Source organism: Melospiza melodia, chromosome 4 (assembly GCF_035770615.1).
Source record: "Melospiza melodia melodia isolate bMelMel2 chromosome 4, bMelMel2.pri, whole genome shotgun sequence".
In the NCBI taxonomy this organism is placed as follows: Eukaryota; Metazoa; Chordata; class Aves; order Passeriformes; family Passerellidae; genus Melospiza; species Melospiza melodia.
The window spans coordinates 12087453-12108841 of NC_086197.1; the positions used below are offsets into that span (position 1 = coordinate 12087453).

Consider the following 21389-nt stretch of genomic DNA (forward strand, 5'->3'; position numbering starts at 1 on the left):
ACTTGAGCAAAACAGACAAGCTGCTGCCTGTAACCAGCTCAGAGAATAGATAATGAATCTCTCCTACTTCTTTATCCTGGAAAACACTTGGGGTGGGAGAAGTGTCCTTGTTCTCTCTTTCGTGCTCTTTCTAAATCTGCAGGTTTTGGGTCAGTTCTTCACTTTCTGCATTTTGCTAATGAGGCTGAAGCCAATGCTTTCTCCTGATGTTTATCCTACAGAGCAGATGGACTGGTTTTCCTTTTGGAGTGAATGAGTGTTTGATGCCTTGGGCTGGGTATTAGTGACACTGCCATGGCCTTGATTTGCTCAGGACCTCTTTCTTGGAGCTGCCATGAGATGGGTGGATCATTAATGATGATTGATGGTTAATAATTAGTCTTGTGGGTGTCCAGGGTGTCCCAATAGCAAAGGGAGGGAACCAATTTCTGCAACAGATTTCTTCCTTCAAATCACTGTCTACTCTTCACGAATGTTCCCTTTCATACCTGACACCTGTGTTTCAGTGTTAAATCCTATCTGCTAACTTAAAACTGCACTGGGCACCCATTGCAGCAGAATGACATAGCAGCTTGCTCCCCTGACTAGATTTTTCCCAGATTTTGCTGATGACTGGTTCTTGCTGATGCAGACTTGTCCACCATTTCTGAAGGAAGGAGATCCAGACTCCACCTTTATGGGGAAGAGGGGATGGATGAGAAATGATGGCATTTTAAACCTTGAATCTCTGATTGCCCCTAATTTGAATGCCACAGTGCCATCTTGACAAGAAATTGTGTCTGAGAGGTTGTGTGATCTGCATGGAAGAATAATGAAGTCACGCAAGGTTCCCTTTAGCTCTCAGCCTTCTCCACTGAGTTTTTTCTTTGCATGGTTCTCCTTGTGCACACTGCTTCCCCAGTGTGCATAACTTACCTGCACAAGGAGAAAGCTAGAGTATTTCAGTCAGGCTGGTTTAGCTGACTTGGTTTGGCAAAACCAGACCAGAAAGTGAGAGAAAACAGTGACTACATATAGTAAATATAATGGTCTTCCTGAGACTACAGATGATTTTTCCATCACAATTTTTAGGGTACAGGGCTATTGACTGTTTACCAGCCAGGTGTTATGGACATGGTGCAACAATAAAGGAGGAGTTTTCTGTTCCCAAATATACTACAGGTCAAACAGGCCAGTTGTCTTCTCTGCAGGCTGTAATTTTGAGTATTACAGGGGCACTGTCAAAAAATTCAACTGCCTCCCTCTTTTTCTTTGCTGACAATATACTAAGACAAGCATTAGGAAAGACCCAAGAATTCTGAGCAGGTGCATAACTTTGTACAACAGCTCCAGATTAAACAGGAGGTTGTGTTTGCCTGAGAGGCTGCTCTAATCACATAATCCTGCCACATCCTTATGTTTCTGCTTCTGTGATTTAAGGAACCCAAAATTAAAGAAACCATGGTGACCTCAGGACAATAATTTCAAATAACTCCATAAAGACTCATTTTCTTTTAAAAGTCTTTTTCCCCCCACCATGTTTCTTTTCCTTATGCATAAATGTTTTTTTAAAACTGATTTCTGAAGGTAGATTTTAATACTTGTGCCTAAAGGAGTGTCATTCTCATTCAATCAGGGAACAGCAAAAGTACCATGTAGTGTGACTTATTTGACCAATTATCACTAAGCACAAAAAAATGTAATTTCAGGCCTATCACTATGAATCCATGGAGTAAACAAGCCTTCACACTGCTTGGATGAATTTTAGTAATGAATAAATGTTAGGAAGTTGCAACTTGCTCCCAAGTATTTTGCAACTAGAAAAAAAGAATACGTTATATTAGAGAAATGGTTTAGAGATGATTAATTCTACTGTAATATTTATTTCTATCACACACAAAAAGAAGTAAAAATAGGTATTACAAAAATAATGGTCTGCATTTTCTTTAAAGGCTTTGAGTTGCCCCCATTTTTTACCTGTGAGCTCAAAGGCATTAAAGGGATGAGAGTGACGCATGAGCCCTTCTGGAAATGAGAAATGCCTCATAGGTGTCTCAAATTGGCCAGCAAAAGTTGGTATTTAATTTGGAAAGCTCTTGCTGTGCATAGGACCATTTTAATAACTCATTAAAGCTCAGTGATGGGAAGAGATCTGGGTTTCTTCAGCAGCTTTCAAAAGATGAAGGGAACAGCTGCACAGCAGGGAAATTATATTGGCTGGAAAGAGAAAACAAAGCAGAGCAACCAGTGGCAGAGTCTTGGATGAAGAACAAAATGCAGATTAACTAAATCACCAGTGAGATGTAACCTTGATTACTTTCTTTCCCACTCCTCTTCTGTGTTAGCAGCAGCAGCCACAGCCAGCAGCAGAGTCAGGGAGGTTTGCTGGGGCAGGGGCCTGCAGATGAGGTGAAGTGATGCTGCCCCTCCCTGCTGACCCTCTCTCCTCTTGTTTCCCTGCTCTGCAGGTCGTTTACTTCACTGCCACCTTCCCATATGTGATGCTCCTCATCCTGCTGGTCCGAGGGGTGATGCTGCCAGGGGCTGCTGAGGGGATCATCTTCTACCTGAAGCCAGACATGTCCAAGCTGGCAGACCCACAGGTGAGGGCTGGTGTCAGGCAAATGCTGGCCACAAGAATGTTCTCAGTGCCCTGGCCTCTGGAGCTGAGCATCTAGCTGTCATCTATGAAAGGAAGTCAGGCAACCAGGATCCTTAAAACTTCTGAGAAGGGTCTGGTTCCCTTACACAGCACATTCTTTTTGCTTGTGGTCTGCAGCATGTGGGCATATTAGGTCATTTCCACTCATGGGCTCAGCAAAACCAGAAGAGTATATAAAATATTTAGCATGTAACAGAGAGTTTTTCTGGCTGTTAAATGCAGATAATTAAGGGAGGGGTTATGTAATGTATCACTTTTAATTTTTTTTCTGGCCTGGTTAGCACTTTGGCTCCATCAGGACCCTCCCAGGACATGAGAGGTCCCTGTGCTTGCAGAAGAGACCAAAGGCATGCATGTAACGTGGGCTGTGACCAGCTGGGTTCCCTGCACTGCTCCTGGGGGCTGGTCCCACCTGCCTAGGGCAGGGGCTGGCCAAAGGGTCAATCACTTCCACCAGTCCCTGGAGCTCATGGAAACCCTCAGTGAGATCCTGCTGCTGAGCTGAGGCAGAAGGTAGAGCTTTAGTTCACATGGGATGTGTGTCCATGCCTGAGGGACTCCTGTGTACATGCCTCTCTGTGGGAAACCAGGGTGAACTTAGGCTGCAGTGCCTGGGATGGGATTCTTTGAAGGGTATGAAATTCCAGCTGCCTGGATGTTTGCAGCTGGGGGCTGCTTAGAGGAAAAAGAGAATGACTGGGGAGCCTGGAGAGCATCAGAAAGGTGGGCTGTTTACCTGCCTGCCTACAGCTCCCAGCTCAGGGCTTTCCCTGGGACTGTGTGAGAGCAGAGTTGCAGCTCACCTCTCCAGGGAGGGAAGGCTGGAGCAGTGCTGAGAAATCCCACTCAGCTTTTCCCATGAAAGGCCAGAGCAAAGGGTAACCTGGGTGTGACACCCCACTGGCCTGTAATCTCTCATCTCAGCAATTTTCTGCCCCTTCACTGTGCACTGTGGCCTCAGAGAGGTGGAAAACTAGGTCTGGGAGCAGGGGAGGGAGTACACAGATTGTTGATCACACTGTCATTTGGGGTGACTCACCAGTGGCTCTGCAAGGAGATTAATCATCTGGGCCATGTAGGGACCACAGACATGTAGTGAGAGCTTCAGAAGGAGCCATGCTATCAGGGATGCCATCTCTACCTTGAATGCAGAGGTGTGGGGTGGAGAAATGGTGTCACCTTAAATGGGGTGTGAAAATATGGTCTCCTCTAGAGTTTTTTCCTAAAGGGTTTCCAGTTCTATAGCTCATTTTTTCCAGATAGGTATCCCAGATTCTCCATTCACTGTAGATCCCCTTTCTGTCTCACAGGGTTTGTTCTCCATGACTGGAGGAGTTATTGTTGACAGGGCACAGCCATTTGTTAATTTTGTTGCCACGTCTGGAGACCACTGACCTTCTTTGTTCCAGGTGTGGATGGATGCAGGCACTCAAATCCTCTTCTCTTATGCCATCTGTGAGGGGTGCCTGACAGCTCTGGGCAGCTACAACAAATACACCAACAACTGTTACAGGTAGGAAGAGCTGCACTCCTCGTTTCCTTCTGGAAATTTTCTCAGATAGCACAGAGCTGCATCAGAGGCAGGCTCTGTCCCTGGGGGAGACCTTGGGTCGTGCTGCTGTGACTAATGAGATGCTCAGAGAGCAGAGGACTCAGCACAGGGATGGAGGATGGCTGAGGGAAGAGAGGAGTGCAGAAAATGGCTTTAATAGTGCTCTCCTGCAATAAATGAGAGGCTGGAGGAGGGGGAGGAATGAAAATGGAGAGTGTCTCCAGCCACTGTGTAGACAGCACACTCTGTTTTGACAGAGTGAGTGGGCAGGAGTGACATGGCCAGCTCTGCCATCACTGGCTAGGCAGGGGAGGTGGTACAAAGCTGATGGGGGCCTCCTGTCTCCAGTGCTTTACTGTCATCAGAGTAATGTACTGCCAGTGGCCTTTTGATCCTATCAAGGGGGTTAATCAAGTCTGTCTGGCCTTCTCCTTGCCCTTGGATTACAGGTCTATTGTATCCATGGCCTGACATGGAGCTCAGTGGAGCAATCAGGACCATTTTTGACACCCTCGACAGAGCCCTGAGAAGAAGGGGCTTTGCTGTGCTTTCACATATTGCCCCAGCACAGATTGTAAAATGGAGCTGTGCTTGGGACACAACAATCATCTCTCCTGTTCTCCAGTAGGTGCTGCCATGGCTGTTGGTTGGGCAGTTAATACTTTCTCCTGGCTCTCCCAAAATATTTCAGGCACCAATGAAAAGCTGTGCTGACTCCTTCCTCTAGTTCCTAAGGTGCCTTGTGCTGCAACTTACCTCTGGGTGTCCCAAAGGTGTCCACAGTGCCTGTCCCATGGCAGCTGATGCTGTGGGTCAGCTCTGGCAGCTGTCCAGGCAGGATCCAGGGATGTGGGGCTTCCAGCCCAGCCAGCTCACAGTGGTGCCCAATTTCCACAAGGAGAAAGGGCACAGAAGTTTCAGGACAAGTAACACAACACATCCCAGCCTCCATGTGAGCATAGCTAATAAAGACAGTGTAGACACTGCCCTTGTCAGTGAGGATTTTTATTGTCCTATTACCCTCATTTTACTAGACCTGCTGGACCTGTATGTCCTCATGCTTTCAGATACTCCTCTTTCTTGACTGTGTTTCCTTTTGCAACCTCTTTCCTCTTCAAATTTTCTGTTTTCCTTATTTTCTCTGTTGTTTTTGCTATTCTCTGGAGTGTTGTTTTTTTTTTTTATTCTGATGTGCTCTGTGGTTGTGCCCGATTCCCCCACTGTGCCATGTGTATTCCTGTAACTCCTGAACTCTTGGCTCTGCTCTTAGGGGTTCTAGAACAATATTTCTGTTTCTTGGTAGTGCTGTCCAGCTAGGGAAGCTGAGCACAGACATGATCCTAAAGTGGATCCATTCTGCAGCAGGAAACCCCCATTTCTCTCTGGTCTCCTTCCTGCAGGGACTGCCTCCTGCTGTGCTCCATGAACAGTGCCACCAGCTTTATTGCTGGCTTTGCCATTTTCTCTGTGCTGGGCTTCATGGCTCAAGAGCAGGGCGTGCCTATTTCAGAAGTGGCTGAATCAGGTAAGTTTTCTGGGAGACTTCAGAGCCAAGGCAAAACAAACAGCCTGAAGGGGAGGGTACTCTTCTGAGGTGAAACCCAGGATGTTGTCTACATCCTCTATTGCTATGGGTGTCTGCAGAGAGGTCTGCAGGACCAGTGCTCCTCAACACAGCTTTCAGCCGTGGGTGGTTAAGAAGCTGTGGCAATGGGAGCACACATGGTCATTCTGTGGTCTGTCGGCAGGTCCTGGTCTGGCTTTCATAGCATATCCAACAGCAGTAACAATGATGCCCGTGTCTCAGCTGTGGTCCTGCCTCTTCTTCCTCATGCTGTTCTTCTTGGGACTGGACAGCCAGGTACAACAAACCCCCTCCTCATCTAGCATGCCTGTCCCCACCCTGAGCATTCCCCATAGTCATTGTAAAGGATAAGGTGGGCCTGTGCTTGGCTGGTACCTTAAATATGTTCTTTGCACTGTATGCAGCACTTCCACACTGTGGGAGCTCAGAGCCAGGGGTTATGTGGGCTGGCATCTCTGCTGGCATCTTCTCCCTGTGTGTATGTGAGGATGGCCCAGCTACATCCCTTCAAAACTGTTCACCCTGCAGGGCGAGGCAGAGCACAGAGCAGACAGTCTGGGATGGAGAATTGGGCTGTTTTCTCCCAGCTGCATCCCACCAGAGCAATCCCTGTGTCCTCTTCTCACTGCTGTGCTCATGCCTTACATCCCATATCCCTGTTACACCAGGAACAAGCCCTGCAGAGTGCAATGTGAAACTCTGCTGCTGGCACAGGGAGAGCAGAGGGTGTCCTGCATGTCCACCAGGCAGGTGTTTTGCTCTGTTATACCCTAGCCCTTGTACCTGGATAACAAGGCCTTTTTCCTCTGTTTCTGCTGGCCTTTGGTGGAAGCAAGACAGATTAAAAGAAAAAAATGAAAAAATAAGGATTTGGCAGGTGGGAGGAAAAAGGACAGTGAGGGGAAGTGCGTGCTTGGGGAAGGAGAGATGCTGATTTCTCTGACCTGTTTTCTCCTGCAGTTTGTCTGTGTGGAAAGCATGGTGACAGCTATTATTGACATGTTCCCAGCAGTGTTTCGGAAGAGGGGGCGTCGGGAGCTGCTGATCCTGGCCATTGCAGTAATATGCTACTTTCTGGGCTTATTGCTGGTCACTGAGGTGAGCAAGGAGTACAGGAGCAAGGAGCAAGGGCTGTACAGCTGAGAAACAAACCCCTGCTACACAGTTCTGGAGGTCTGGGCAGAGACAGCAAGCTTGTCTTCAATGCTGTTAATTGTCTCTCATTTCCAATCCATTAGCTGGTGTCTCTCACAGCCAGTGCTGCTTTGACCCTGTGTGACACTGGTGCACTCACTGTGTCCCTGAGCCTTCCAGAGATGCTGCTCCCACAGCCCAGAGAGGCTGCCTGGCACAGGCTTTGTGCAAATACCAGACCTGGGAGCTCAAACAGGCCGAGCTGTTTGAAAACAAGCTCTTCTGAGGGCAGTGATCGTTTGCTGGCTGCTTTCCACACAAAGCAGAGCAGCAGGAGGGGAGCCTGGGGGTAATGGCTGTGCCATAACCCTGCTGGAGCCCGTGGGAAGCCTGTGATCCCTGGACCAGCAGGAGCAGAGCTGTGCTGGTGTGGTGCCATGCACAAGGTGTTTGCACTGCTCTGCAGCTAACAGCTGCACCTCTTCCTGCAGGGTGCTGTGCTCTGTGTGTACCACAAGCTTGGGTGGGGGTCTTTGCACTCCTGTGCTGCTTCCATGAGCTCTGAAGTGACAGCTAATTCCTGTTAACCCCCTGAGGCACAGATGAATGATCCTCCAGCTGGATCCTGGCTAAGGACCTGCTGAAGGCAACACCTACCTGTCAATTTGAGGGACACTGTGTCTAGAGCCCTTCAGCATTATCTGAAAGGATCTTGATGTGGAGAGGCTCTGTCTAGGAGAAATCACATGAAAATCATCCATGGGCCTGTACACGTAGCTGATGGAATTCTGCAGGGCTCAGCTCAAAGTCAGAAGCAACAAAAAAGGCACGTGCTTCTGCCATTGCAGAGCTTGGAACTTGTGCAGTATGTAAGGTTGGGTGAAGGTAAAACAAGGTATCTTGAATGTTCTTGCTCAAGATCTCAATTTTGTGGGTGCAAAGTTCTGCACTGCTACATGGTATTTCAAAAAGTGATTCTGGGAACTTTCTAACTGTTTTAAAGCAACCAAACAAACCAGCTCCTGCTCTTATGCACATAGAGGCCAGTCTAGCCCAGCAGTATCATAAAATGGGCATGAAAAACTTTTCTGCCATCAGGCTTGACTGTGTTTTTGGAACAGAGTGAGGGCAGCCCCAAGAGAAGGCTCTTCTCCCACCTGCTCTAGGTTGAGTGTTTCTGCTGCTATTCTTTTGCTTGTCCCACTCATTTTCCCTGACATAGAACACGGCTTGCAATGGCTCTGTTTTCTCTACCTCTTCAACAGGGTGGCATGTACATCTTCCAGCTCTTTGACTTCTATGCCTCCAGTGGCATATCCCTGCTCTTCCTGGCTATTTTTGAAGTCATCTGCATAGGATGGGTGTATGGTAAGTGGAGGACAAAAACCTGTCTTTTTCTTTATCAAGGCAAGAATGGGGGGTTGAGAGTGAGAGTCGATAGAAAAGATCCTCAGGAGGCAAAGAAGTGCTGTAATTATGTTCTTTCTTGTCTGGTTTTCACTGTGTTTCCTTGCAACATTTCTTAATTGCTCCACATTTAGTTTAGGAATGTTTGTTCCTTCTCTGTAGGTGCCTCATATTGAACTGCCTTGCTGTTTTTCCCATCTGCCCTTTGAATTAGAAAATCAGATATAGAGGAATGACTGCTGTTCTTTGGTGTCTGTCCCTGTCTGCTTACCATTGTGCATTTAGTTTAGTCCTGCCAGTTAATTTAACACAAAATTCTGGGATGCAAACTTGCTATGTGGTACTTCTGCCATAATTCCTGCTTCCTTCTTACCTAGGCTGTGATGGCGCTCAGAAAATAAATAGGAGGGACTGCTTTGGCTCTCAGTGAAGTCTGTAACTAAACTACTCAGGAGCAGGATACAACTGAGCTTGGGAAGTATCAGGAGGAAACCAACTGCTTGTTGGTCTGTGCAGTAAGAAAAGTCTCTTCTCATATCCTATGGGAGATCTCTTCCTGACCACAGAGGCTTTGGTTCTTTTGGAAGAAACCTTTAAAGTCATCTAGTCCACCCTCTTGGCCACTTTCCACTTGACCAGGTTGCTCAAAGCCCTGTCCAACCTGGCCTTGAACATTTGCAGTGATAGTGTATTTACAGCCCCTCTGGGCAACCAGTTCCACTGCTTCAGAGTCAAAAATTTCTGCCTTGTATCCACTGTAAACCTCCCTTCTTTCAATTTATAACTGCTAGCCCTTGTCATGTCACTCTAAGATCCTTTATACGTTAAAGGCTGCAACAAGGTCTTCATGAAGTTTTCTTTTTCCCAGGCTGGACAGCCCAAATTCTCTCAGTCTGTCTTCACAGGACAGGTGCTTCAGTCCTCTCTTAGTTCTCATGGTCCTTCTCTGGACCCACAGCTACATGCCTTTCTTCTTCTGGGGTTCCAGAACCAGATGCAATACTCAGCTTGTTGCCCAAGAATTTCCAGTGCCAGAAGTGAAATCTATTTATTTCTTTTCTGATATTTTTTTCCAGTTGATTTGGCTAAGCATTTATCATCCACAAAATACTGCAGCAAAGAGTTCCATGGCTTTCTCAGGCGTTGTGTGACGAGTCAGTCTCCTCTCCTTTTTCTGATTCTACCACTTGCCAGTTCCTTTGCCTTTTGTGCAGTCAGTCCCTGTGTGCTCCTTTTGGTGCTTATGCTTTTATAGAGGTTGCATTGGCTGTAGTGCAGCTGCTGATGAAGGGCTTAGTAGTTTCTCCAAATGCTTTATGTATAGCAGGAGCCAATTGCTGTTTTGGATAAACTCCTCTCTTACTGAAAGCATAACCAGTCCAGATGTTTGGTCTTGGGCTCCAGAGAATGCAAGAGAAGCAGATGTGTAAGAAAGATTTGTTTTAGAAAGATGTCCTTCAAGAGAAGCTTGCAGTAACAGACCCTGGCCAGATTTTAATTTTGAGTCACCTTCTGCCCAGTCCTTTTGGGATTTAGAGGGATGTGGAGATCCCCATCCATCTGTAACAGGATGGGGATCACCATTTTAGGTTAATTCATTAAACTGAATTATGCTTTGATGTTTAATGCCATTTTTACAGGCACGCAGGCCACATGCCTTTTCTGATGACCCATGGAGAGGAGAAATGGCAGGCAATGGGTAACAGCAGAGGTGATGCTGCCCCAGCAGCTTCAAAGAGTGGTGGAGTAATTGGTGACAGAGAAATGGCCCTTTTCCTCACCACCATGGTTCATTTGTTCCACTCCCTACAGTCTGATTTTACCTTCCTGATGTTCTGCTTTGCATCCATTGGGATGATTCTGGTCCAAAATGTAGTCAGGGGGCCAAGGTAAGGTGTTATATTGAGGGGAAAAAGTGACTAGTGCTGATTAAAAAGATTTTTCTCCCAGCCTTGCAATTGGCAGAGATGAGCCTCTTGCTTACCCTGTGAAGAATTACAACATTTCTGCTAACACAAATATGTGTTCTGAGTTTCCCCTCTCCCAGCACATACGCCAGCCACCCTACACTTGGCAGCTTTCCCTGCTGCCAGGCAGCTGCTCTCCCAGAGACCTGAGGATTTCCTCTGTACTGCTCCCTGCCTGTGGAAGGATCACACAGCATTGCATTTATGGATCATGTTCCCTAGAGGAGAGTGCTGGAGGGATTCTGGTGTCCCCCTGCCTCTTCTCTGCTCTCCTTCCACTTTGGGAAAGGCAGCCCTTCTATAAGCAGGCGTGGGCTGTGAGATTCACAATGTGGTGCCACTGAAATGTGCTGCAGAGGATATTTTCCAGGCAGTCACAGCATGCTCATTATGGTTAGCTGTTCCAGGAGAAAGCAAGGGCCTCCCTCACTACAGGAGAGCCAGGGCTGAAATCATTAGGACTCTACACAGCTAAAGCAAACTGATGCCAGAGGGTACCTGTGGGTGGCCCTGGGGTAAGCCCATGTTGTGCAGTGATAAATCTTTGTCTGATTCTGCTGCTCACATGGAGAGTGACTTCCAGCATGGCATGGCAGCCTCTTCCTGCCTGGATCCTGCCTGTTGGGCTGGCTCTGTCTCTGTGTGCTGAATTCTCAGATACACTGGCTATGAGCAACCTTACCTGCTTCTTTATGGGCCATAAAGGGCCAGCTCTGTGTGCCTGGTGCCCAGAGGATGTGCAGTTGTGGTGCCACTACACCTCCATTGCTGGCTTTTGGCACAGGCTTGGTGCAGATGTTGATGCTGCAAGATTTGACACAGAGAGGGAGCAGATACAGGCTTGGTATGCATTGGGATGATTCTGAGATGTGGAGCCACAGTCATCACCTATTGCAATGTTGTGGGTGGGATTTGATACAGATGAATGCAAATAAATGTAACTTGGGAGAAAAGACAGGAAGAGATTTTTTTGAAATAGATTCCAAACTAGCAGAACTGTGAAAATCACTGTTTTTTGGATATGGTAAAAGTAAAATTAAATCTTTGTCCCTTTTAATTTGGGTCTCGTTTGCTGTTTATAAGCTGTGTAAAATGAGAAGAGCTCTGCAAGGACAAGAGATAAGGATGCAAGCAAATCTCTAGTTAGGTTTGTGTGAAATTTATTCCTGTGAATTTACATGGCTAAATGATTTGTCAGAGGAGCAGCACACAACCCCTTTGAAGGTATATGGGACTCATCAGCACAAGGAAAATGGTACCAGCATTCATGGTTAACTGTCCAGTGACTGCATCTCATTCCTCCTTGTCTTGGAATAATGGAGGTAAAAGCAAACATCTTTGTTCATTCCAACAAAAATCTCTTTGGGGATGTTTTTATGGTTTTCTCTGCAGGAAAAATCTTTCTGATGTGCTGGGAAGGAAGGGCACATTGCTCCAGTATGTGTCCTCCAGCTTCTAATTTCCTCAAAAAGTCAGTGTTGAGTAGTTGAACTGATGACTTCTTAAGCTTGGTTACTTTTTCATCTGCCTGTGAAATGTAAAATATGTAAAACCTCCTGTTCATATGCTCTCTGAGGATGTTCATGTCAGTCCCATTGTGTATCATCACATCACCCACTGACTGCCACAGTGGCCATGGAATTTTAGGACCTGGTGGTTGTTCTACAGAGAAAAGGGACAAGGATAGGTGGAGGCGCATCATAATTAACAATATAAGTTGTGAGGTTTTTTTCTTGTTGGAGGATGGATGGATGTGTGTGTGTTCTTCTTTTCATTTGGCATTTTTGTATTTCTTTAATTGATAAGTCTCTGACTAGATCCTAGATCCAAATTGGCAGAAAAACTTTATCTGCTATGAAGTTGTACTATGAATTAATTTATCTGACATGACAGTATGTTTCTGTGGAAGATACTGTGGTGTCCTCATACTCTAAATTGCAATTCACATGATCTATAGCTCTCTTTTCTTTTTTTCACCCTGTGGAAGATTCTGGCTTTTTGGCAAAATTAGTTTTATATACCAACTCCTTTCATCCCATATATATTTTCAGAAATGCTATCTGAATCCTCATGATAGTTACAGCTTGGAAGTTCTCTGGTATAGGCTGGACTCCCACACAATATATATGCATGTCCCTTGATATACCACAGCTTGTTGTCTTTGCTTGAGGCTACTTGTTAACTTGCCAACTCAACACCAAGAGGTGTTCAAAACACTATTATCCTCCCTCTTCCCTCCAAATACTTCAAAAAGCTGGGTTTAAAAGAGATTTTCTGCAAGCATTAGTCATGGGATATAGAATATAATGCAAAGAATTACAAAGAGTGGAGCATACATAATGTGCTTTTGTAGAACTGCAATATTTAAGGGAAACATAATATGAGAATTTAATTCTGAGACATAAAAACCACAAACCAAAATAGAACTTGCCAAACCCCAAGCACTCAGAAGTGTGACTAGTTCTCTAGGCACATATTTTACCTAGACCAGCACTCTGGGGTTGAGATACAAAGAAGCAAATTCTTATCACATTTGCAACTGGGAACTGTGGCCTGGCCATAAGTTCACAGATGGATGAACATCCCCAAAAGCAGAATCCTTTAAGTACCAAGACAGAACTTTAATAAAGCAAATACAATATTATTTCATCCCAGAGGTACTTAACTAGGAACCCTTTTTCTGGACAGACTGGCTTACTTTTATTTTTTGGTCTAATATTGTTGTCTTATTCTGCCTGAGGCAGTCTGGTATATCTGGTCAGTTTTGGTTGGAAACGAATTTTTCATTTTTCTTCATTTTCTCTCTTTCTGGCCAACATTAGGCTCTTTTTACTTGAAGACATTCCAGAGTTTATTGCAAGGTCTGCTGAAATCCATCTGCATTTTGTAGTCTCCTCTATGCCATTGCATAAGTTTGATTTTTGTACTTTGGGTTGGGCAGAGTCAGTGGTTAAAGTCTGGCTTTAGTACTTTTAGGTGCTTTTCTGAAGTTTATCCCATTCCTGGGCACCATGAGATTTAGGTGGGTCCCACACACTGTGAACAAAACAATCCAGTAAGTGAAACTAATCAGAAAAGAAGGAGGAGATAGACCCCACCAGACAGCTCTCACTGGACAATACAGCAGCACTTGCAGATGGAAGGTTTGGTTTTCAGAAGAGCTTTAATTGCCAGATTTTCTGAGTTTATGTCAGTAATAAAATATTCTGTGGAAGACAGGCTCTTGAGATGACAGGGGTCCTGCCCAACTCAGTGGTGATTCTTGACATGACTTCCCTGGTATACCAGCATGTTTATTTACAAAGAGAAGGTTTTGTTAGGTGTTCCCCACTCTCTTTGTTCCTTTTAGCACTCTGCACTCACACAGTGCTTAACCTGCAAGAGCTTTCCCTTGCTGCTTTGTAAACCAGGCACCTCTTTTCCCTGTGCAGTCCTTACCAGTGCATGGCTGCATCCTGTCACTTACAGCTGCTGCCATCTGAGGGACTGTGCTTTCCTTCAGTGTCAATCTTTCTGACACTTATGAGTGAAATTAAACCCCTCCATCTCTATTTAGCCACACATGGGCCTTTACAACGCCAGAAACCCCCATCCTTTGCTGCTCTAATATTAAGATAGCCATGTTTTCACCAGAAATAAACACCAAGGATAAAGAAAGTTTGGAATCTGATGTGAATAGTGGTTGAAGAAAACAAAACCCATCTGACTTGTGACTTTGTCTCTGTGCTGGTTGGTGGCCAAGGTGCCAACCGTTTCTATGACAACATTGAGGACATGATTGGTTTCCGGCCGTGGCCCTTGATCAAGATCTGCTGGCTGGTGGTCACCCCAGGTCTGTGCTTGGTAAGTGCAATTATAACTTCATGACATATCACTCTGGGTCCCCAAATTCTCAGTGGGAAAGGCTGATTTAGCTCCAAGGTGTTGCTGTAAATTTTTCAGACTGTACGGAGAAGCAGAAGCTTGTCTGTAGCTGAGGTAGATATTTATTTCCTTTGTAAAGCCTTATGTTTTGCCTGGAAAATTAATTGAGCCTGAAAATCCAGTTGTTTATTGTGAAGGCAAAAGGAAATGTGTCCTCAAAGCCTGGAGAGGTTTGGTCAAATTACCTATGAATAGAGCACTGGTGAAAATTACCCTATTCTGAAATACTTGCTTCAGTCTGTGTTCCTGGGACTGCCCATGGTTCAGAAGTATCTTTCTATAGCCATTTGCTTTCTGTGTTATTAAATATCTTCCAAAACTTCTGTGACTATGTTTAAATAAAATGCACCCAAATTCAGGCAAGTTCTTGCCTGTTTTGAATTTATGTCTTGTATTACTCCACTGACTTTTACATGCCTTCTCAGCCAAATTCTGGTTTTGTATCTGACATTGAGAGTTGTTTTCCTTGACCTCAGTGGGAACACAGATGAGATATATAGCTACAACTTACAAAAGATTCCCAGTCCTTTGTCCCCGGGCTTCAGCAGGACTTGAAGATCTAGGAAATTTTCAAACCAGCCCAAATTGTCTAAGAGCTTTGTAGCTAGAGAGCCCCAGGAGGGCTAAATCTGTGCCTGTGTGGCTCCTCTGGACTATTTCTGCCAGGCAGAACAACAGTTCTTCTCTTTGATATGAATAAATTGCTGTCTCAGTGTTGCTGGACCCTCAAAGCTGCTGCCAGCTTTGCTTATGACTCTTCAGAAGCCTGAAGGCTTTAGACTGCAGAGAACTCTGTGCAGCCAGCAAGGTCCTGCTGGCTCATGCAAGACAGAGCACCCTCTGCCACCCTTGCAGAGCAGCCAGTCCTTGCAGGGGGGCCAGGCTGCCAGCCTTGGCTGCCCCTTGGCTCTCCTTACCTTTGTGTTTTCTGCTCCCCAGGGCGTCTTCCTGTTTTCCCTGATCAAGTACACACCCTTGAAGTACAACAATTCCTACGAGTACCCACCCTGGGGCTACGTGCTAGGCTGGCTGATGGCACTCTCCTCCATGGTCTGTATTCCTCTCTATGCCATCTTCATCCTCCTGAAAACCAAAGGATCCCTGAAACAGGTACTGGGATTGTGGTCACTGGGTGTGTTGCTGTTGCTCCCCTGGGTGATTCAGGATGGGCCCCAAGGAGGAGAGGTACATGGCACATTTCTCCTTTGAGAAGGCAAGGGCTGGTGAGAATCACCCTTCCCCAGAATGTTCTGTAGCTCTTGTTGGCAATTTGGAGGGTCTCAGCACAACTCCCAGGCTGATCATCAAATGTCTGGTCTTCCATGTGGTGTTGTACCATCATGGTGGATATCATGCAATATATAGACATATATATAGCATATATATGCACTAGATACCAATGCAAACCAAGTGAAAAAACCAAGATCTGTTTTGCCTTTACTTCTTGTCCCTTGTTGTCCTGGGTCAGGACGATGTTCTTTATAAAAAAGAAATTACCCATAGTTATTAAAGAGGACCTGCTCACAGAGCTGTAAAGGCCTACCCTGTGCCATGCCTGAGCTTGTCCTCTGTCACTGTAGACATCCTTGTCCTAGGAAGAACTCTGTCTAGGGAGATGCAATCATGGAGATGACACCTCACCTGACCCATGAAGAAAGATCTGAGTGATGTACAGTACATCTAAATTTCTACACAGTTTCTCTGCAGGCCCTTCCCCATCCCCACTGGGGCTGGTTGGAGGGTGGGGTGGGCAGAGGAAGCAGGTCAACAGGAGCATCCCTGTGGCTGTGGTGTAGCTGTGACAGCCACGTTGTGGGCTCATGGAGAGGAGAGCCCTGCACTGCCAACACATCCAGGGATGAGCTGGGTACAGGAAGTCTTTATTTGCTCCATTGTCTCAGGGAAGGTGAATCTGTGGCTGACATGTCTGACTCCCCACAGCTCAGAAGCTTTTGGTGTATAAATGAGGGCTTGGAGCTGCCAGAGAAGTAATTGCCCACATGTCCTGCCTGTTAAACAAGCAATATCTCTCACCAGGGGTAAAGTGCTCCAAGCCCTTCGACTGAAATGCTGCTGGGAATAGTGTTAGAGCTCATTGTAGAGCACGCCTGAGGAATTGATTTGGCCCATTTCAGATTGAGGGGTTTTCTGTTTATCCTGGTTTACATGAGATTAATTGAAATTTCCAGGGACTCCTCAGCTACATTAGTATGAAGAAATTTCCAAGGATGCAATTTAGGTGTAGGGGAAGGAATTGGCTACTAAACCTGGGTTGATTCAGGGCAGAATCAAAGCCAGCCATGAAATACCTTCTAGGGTAGTTGCACCTGTTTTTAAAACAAAATTTCTCAAAATATACCTGTTCTCTTTTTCCAGTCACATCCCAGAATTGTAGTGAATTAATTTCCTTACACAAATTTCCAGGGACAGTTGTTGAATATTGCAAAGCGTTCACTGAAAGCCAGTTTGTAATTGGTAATTATGATCAGTCACTGCTACAAACTGATACCTTTCGTTACACTTGACTGACCAAGAAACAAAAATGTTGTTTCCTAATGCCCTAATTAAGACAGCTCAAGCTCCAAAGGCTAAAAACTCACAATGAAGTACCCACAGAGAAGCTGCAGACCAAGGTGAATTTTGTAAATCATGGAGCAAATAGTTTTGAATAAATTAACAAAATCTGTGATTCTGGCAGGCACTTCACAAGGAGTGGGAGCACTAAAATTAATCCGACGATTCATGGATGAATTGCCTGCTCTGCTTGTGATGCACTCTTCATGGGAGTGAGCATGCAGTGTCCTGAGCTTGTGATGGAAAAAGTAAAAGTCAGATTTCAACTGGGAAATGATAGAATGTCCCATGGAGCTGGCAGGTAGCTGCAGGACATCAGCTGCAGGATGGAAAGGGAAAGGAAACCAGGAGCTCAGGAAATCATGTGGCACCAGAGAGACTTAAAAAATGGGAGGAAAAAGACCAGAAATTCACTGCAGAGTCCCTGTAAGCCAGGACTTTTTGCTGAAGAGCTCGAAGATACTTTAGTTTTTTAAGAAGAAACTCCTCTAAGTTGTTCCAACACTGCCTACATGTGTGTGGAACAGCCTGTAGCACCCTGCATTGCACAGGACAGAGGGAGCTAAGGGCAGGCAGCTGCTCACTACCCCTGCCTTCACCATCACAGTCTGGCTGACTGGAAGAGGGGAGCTGAGGATGGTTTGGGGCAGAAACCAGTCTGCAGAGGGGCTGCTTTACCTGGGACATGCCACTGAGGTGGACATTGCCTACCACCCTGCTTTGGATCATAGCAGGAGATGTCCAGCATCTGATGATCAGCCCATTCACAGCTCCCCTGAAAATCAATGGAAAGCTGCTTGGTATAGGAAAAATAAAGGTTTTATGGTGTTTTTTCTATTGCTACAGAAAATGTCTGTGGTGCTAATTGCTGGCATCCTCCCTCACAGTAGCAGGTCTTTGAGAAGTGCTGTACATCAGATTATCAGTCCACAGCCCAGATTTGAGCACAGAGACAGAATTATTGTCACTGAGAGCAGCTGAAGAGAACCTGCTCTCCTCCTCTGTTTCACGGTCATCCAGCAGGAGAGGAAGAGGGAGCGGGCATGTGTGCTGTCTAGGTGCCTTTGCCCCCAGCAATGCTTGTGGATCACTATTGGCTGTCAGTTTGCTCATCAGCTTAATTAACAGCAGCTTCCTCTCTGCAGAGACTGATTCAGCTGATTTCCCCAGCGGAGGATCTGCCGCAGCCAAAGAAGAGGCGCGTGGCGAGGCCGGCCGACGTGAGGCAGGAGGGATGGTCTCCTCCAGCCCAGCAGCTGCTCAGCATCACAGAGAGAGAAACCCACTTCTGAGGCTCCTGGGACGTTTCCTCCATAACCCAGACTGATTTTGCTCTCTCCTTCCCAAAGTGGTTTCTTTTCTCTTCTCTCCTTCATGTCTGTGATGGAAGCATGTGGGACAATTCCTCTCCTTCCAGCATTTCTTTTACACCCTGGGGACAACTCTTCCTGCCAGCAGCTGTGGAGACTGAAGCATGCTTTTGTCAGAAATGACCTTCATTACTGACACTGGTTGGGAAGAGAAAAACAATGTTGTAGCAAACAAGGAAAAAAAAAAGAAAAAAAAAGTGCATTTGTGTTGAGAGGAGGAAAAGAAACCACAGTGGTGAGGGTGGTGAGGTGGTGAGAGAGAGCAGAGATTAAAGGTGTGAAGCAAAGTTAGGGATGCAAAAGCAGGAAACAATGGGGTGCTAGCACAGGAAATAAGTAAGTTGGTTCAGAGGTACACAAGAAGCTGGAGGATGACAAAGGAAAGGGCATTACTAGGTCACCTCTGTACAAGGGAGAGAGAGCCAGGAATGTATCACAGCCAATGACAAAAGGAGGCTGCACTGTCAGGAGTTACAGCTTCAGCTGTCGCTGGAAGGGAAAGGAGTGACAGGGCGCTCGATGCAATCCTAGTTGTTGATGATGGATCTCAAGGCAGTCTCAGTCTGGAAAAGGGGGTGAGGAATGACTATCTGAGGGGACTTGCTCTTGGTCAAAACTGCACGGCCCACTGAAAACGCATCCAAGAGTGAAACCGATGAACATTTGACAATTCTTTCAGAAAATTCATGGAGTGCAGGAAAAGTCCCAGAGCAGTTGGTAAGAAAAAGAAAAAGAGCTGCAGCACAGTCGGGAAAATGAGATCCTGAGGACTGCAGGCCCACAAATTTAACTGCACTGCTGGGGCATTTTGGAGAGGAGTTATAGAAGGAGTTGATGGGCCTGATCCTGTGCTGCAGAGTAGCTTTGGGAAGAAGGTGGGAGAATGATTGCACTTCCTTGGCTTTGCTGTGGATGACTGCTCAGGGGATAAGGAAGACATAATCAGGTGCAATAATCATCAGCTCAGGCAAGATAAAGCAAAATTAATAGGTAATATGGGTTCATTGGAAGCAGATTGTGTCAAATTAAAGGTTGGTTGTTGCCAGGGTAGTCAAAAATGTGAGGCGATAGGTGGGAGGAAATGTGCTCTGCTGCCGGGTTTGGTGCAGTGCCAGATGACTCTGTCCTGTGGAGGCTGGGGCTGTAAAGATCCCTGCCAAATCCTGCTTCAATGCCTATCAAAAATTCACAGTTAAACCCACCAGAAAAGCCAGTGGCAGGACACACCCGGGAGCTTTGCTGTGGTCATGGGTACATACACTGATGCATGGCTGTGCTGCAATATTGGCACATCCAACCACACCAGAGAATGGCCATCAGAATGAATCACAGATGCCACAGGCTCCTTTCCCTTGTTCCTTGTTCCAAGTAATTGCTTTTCCCTGTGCTGGATGGAGATAAACGACCGGCACCAAAAGTGAGCGCAGAAATCAGGTCTCATCTGTGCAGCTCAGTACCTATTCCAATTGCTATGGGAACCTTATCTGCTGCAGTTTCCTCTGAGTTTAACTGGAGAATTAGCATAGGGCAATCTTTTCCCCATTTAATTTCCTTTCCTTTAAAAAACTAAAAACTACAAACTGCTGGTGAAATGAACACTGAAAGTCAATTATCAGAATTTGTACCTCTCTGGCACATTATCATTTAAGATGTTTTACTGTGGAAGATGGAGAAAGCTGGCAAACCTCATTCACATTCCCTGCTAAGGACTGCAGCACCACATAAGACACAATTTATTGTATTTTTATTTTCTAAAGAGCTGAATGTCATGCTGCAAATAGCTGAGGGAAGAGCTTAGCACCCAGAGTCTTGAAGTCAGGCATCATGGTAAGCAGTTGGGTGATTTTTCCTCTCCCTCCCACCAATGTTGCTCATAATTTGGTGGGGGAAGCAGCTCCCCTCAGTCTTGATTCCTGTACAATCCTTGGTAGGACATTTTGCCCCTTTGCTCCTCCTGCCATGCCTTTAAGATGTGAGGTAGTGTTGTGCTGGCAGAGAAGTCAGGGAGATCTGTTCACTTCTTTTTCTGAGGCAGTTGAGTAACACTGCAAAAATCCTAGATAGAAGCAAGTAACTCTTCAGTTTGGAACACAAACATGGTGCTGTGTTATTGACTGCATGAACTTATTCCTCTTGTTTATGTATAATCTGACAATAACATCTCACCTCTGCCAGGAAGCAACTTATTGTAATAAAGCTAGAGGAGGTATTGGTGTGACCATTGAAAGCAATCATAAAATTCCCAGGATCAGGAAATTAATCCAGTTTCTTCAGATGTAATTGACAAAGTCAAGTCCAGGAATTTTAAGTCAAAGCTCAGTGACCCAGTGTCATTTAATTCCCTTTCTTCTAAAAACCGAAACACCCACATACACCCAGCTGGAGGAACAGGGGCAAATGCCATCAGTGGCTGTCTTTTGCTGTGTGACCTCCAGCACAATCAGAAACTGAGTAGTGGTTTGTTAAATTTCTGTAAATGTCTCAGGCATTGCTGCACGCATGTGACAGATCTGACAGGTCTCTATCAACCCCTGGAACTGGGCACCTCTGGAGAGCTCTGAGTCTGATGGGAAACTGCTCCTGTCCTGCACACCACCGGGAATACACCACTGAAGGATTGTATGGAGAGGAGGGAGAGATTTTTTTCCCTTGTAAATTGTTGATAACATGCCAAGACACCATGCATTTGAAGCTGAAGTCCAAGAGAAGGTACGAGGTTTTCATCCTGTGCTACTCCTCTCAGTTGGAATTAAAACACTGTATACAGAAGAAAGGACCTACACCTGTAAACACCTAACTACCACTTCTGGGTTTCCAGTTTGTTTGTTGTTCTGGTTTTGGTTTTATTTGTGTTTTTTTTCTTCATAAAAAGGTCATTTTCACCCCCCTCTCCAGAAGGAAAAGACAGGAACAGAGTTTTTAAAAAATAAATCAAGCCAAAAGGTCTTGTATTATCCTTCTCCATCCTGTTATTCCTGTTCCCCCCCATTTCAGCCTTCCCTCCCTTCTTCCTTTGACAGTGACAAATGGCAAAAAAAAAGGGAAATGGTCATTGAAAACTTGTACGGGACAAAATTTGAAGAAAGAAAGATAAAACTGTCAAATGTCACCAGGATAGCTTCAACTTTTGTGACTGCAACCCACAACATAGTTTTCTGGAAGAAGGAGGATTGCAGTGGGAATTCTTCTTGGCTCTCAAATGTTGTTCTGTCCCAGGTGATCGTGGCAGCACTCA

At 45.7% G+C, this 21389-nt stretch overlaps 1 protein-coding gene across 1 annotated transcript in view; it reads left to right on the forward strand.

Annotated features, from left to right (window-relative positions):
- The window catches only part of LOC134417097 (sodium- and chloride-dependent betaine transporter-like), a 37651-nt gene extending 16539 nt beyond the window's left edge, over positions 1-21112 (forward strand). The window contains exons 7-15 of the mRNA XM_063153909.1: positions 2448-2582; positions 4051-4154; positions 5594-5718; positions 5942-6054; positions 6739-6876; positions 8178-8280; positions 14029-14129; positions 15150-15320; positions 17930-21112. Of these exons, the coding sequence (XP_063009979.1) occupies positions 2448-2582; positions 4051-4154; positions 5594-5718; positions 5942-6054; positions 6739-6876; positions 8178-8280; positions 14029-14129; positions 15150-15320; positions 17930-18076 (1137 nt within the window). The 3' untranslated portion in view covers positions 18077-21112. The remainder of the gene's footprint in view (positions 1-2447; positions 2583-4050; positions 4155-5593; positions 5719-5941; positions 6055-6738; positions 6877-8177; positions 8281-14028; positions 14130-15149; positions 15321-17929) is intronic.
- Positions 21113-21389: the final 277 nt, after the last annotated feature.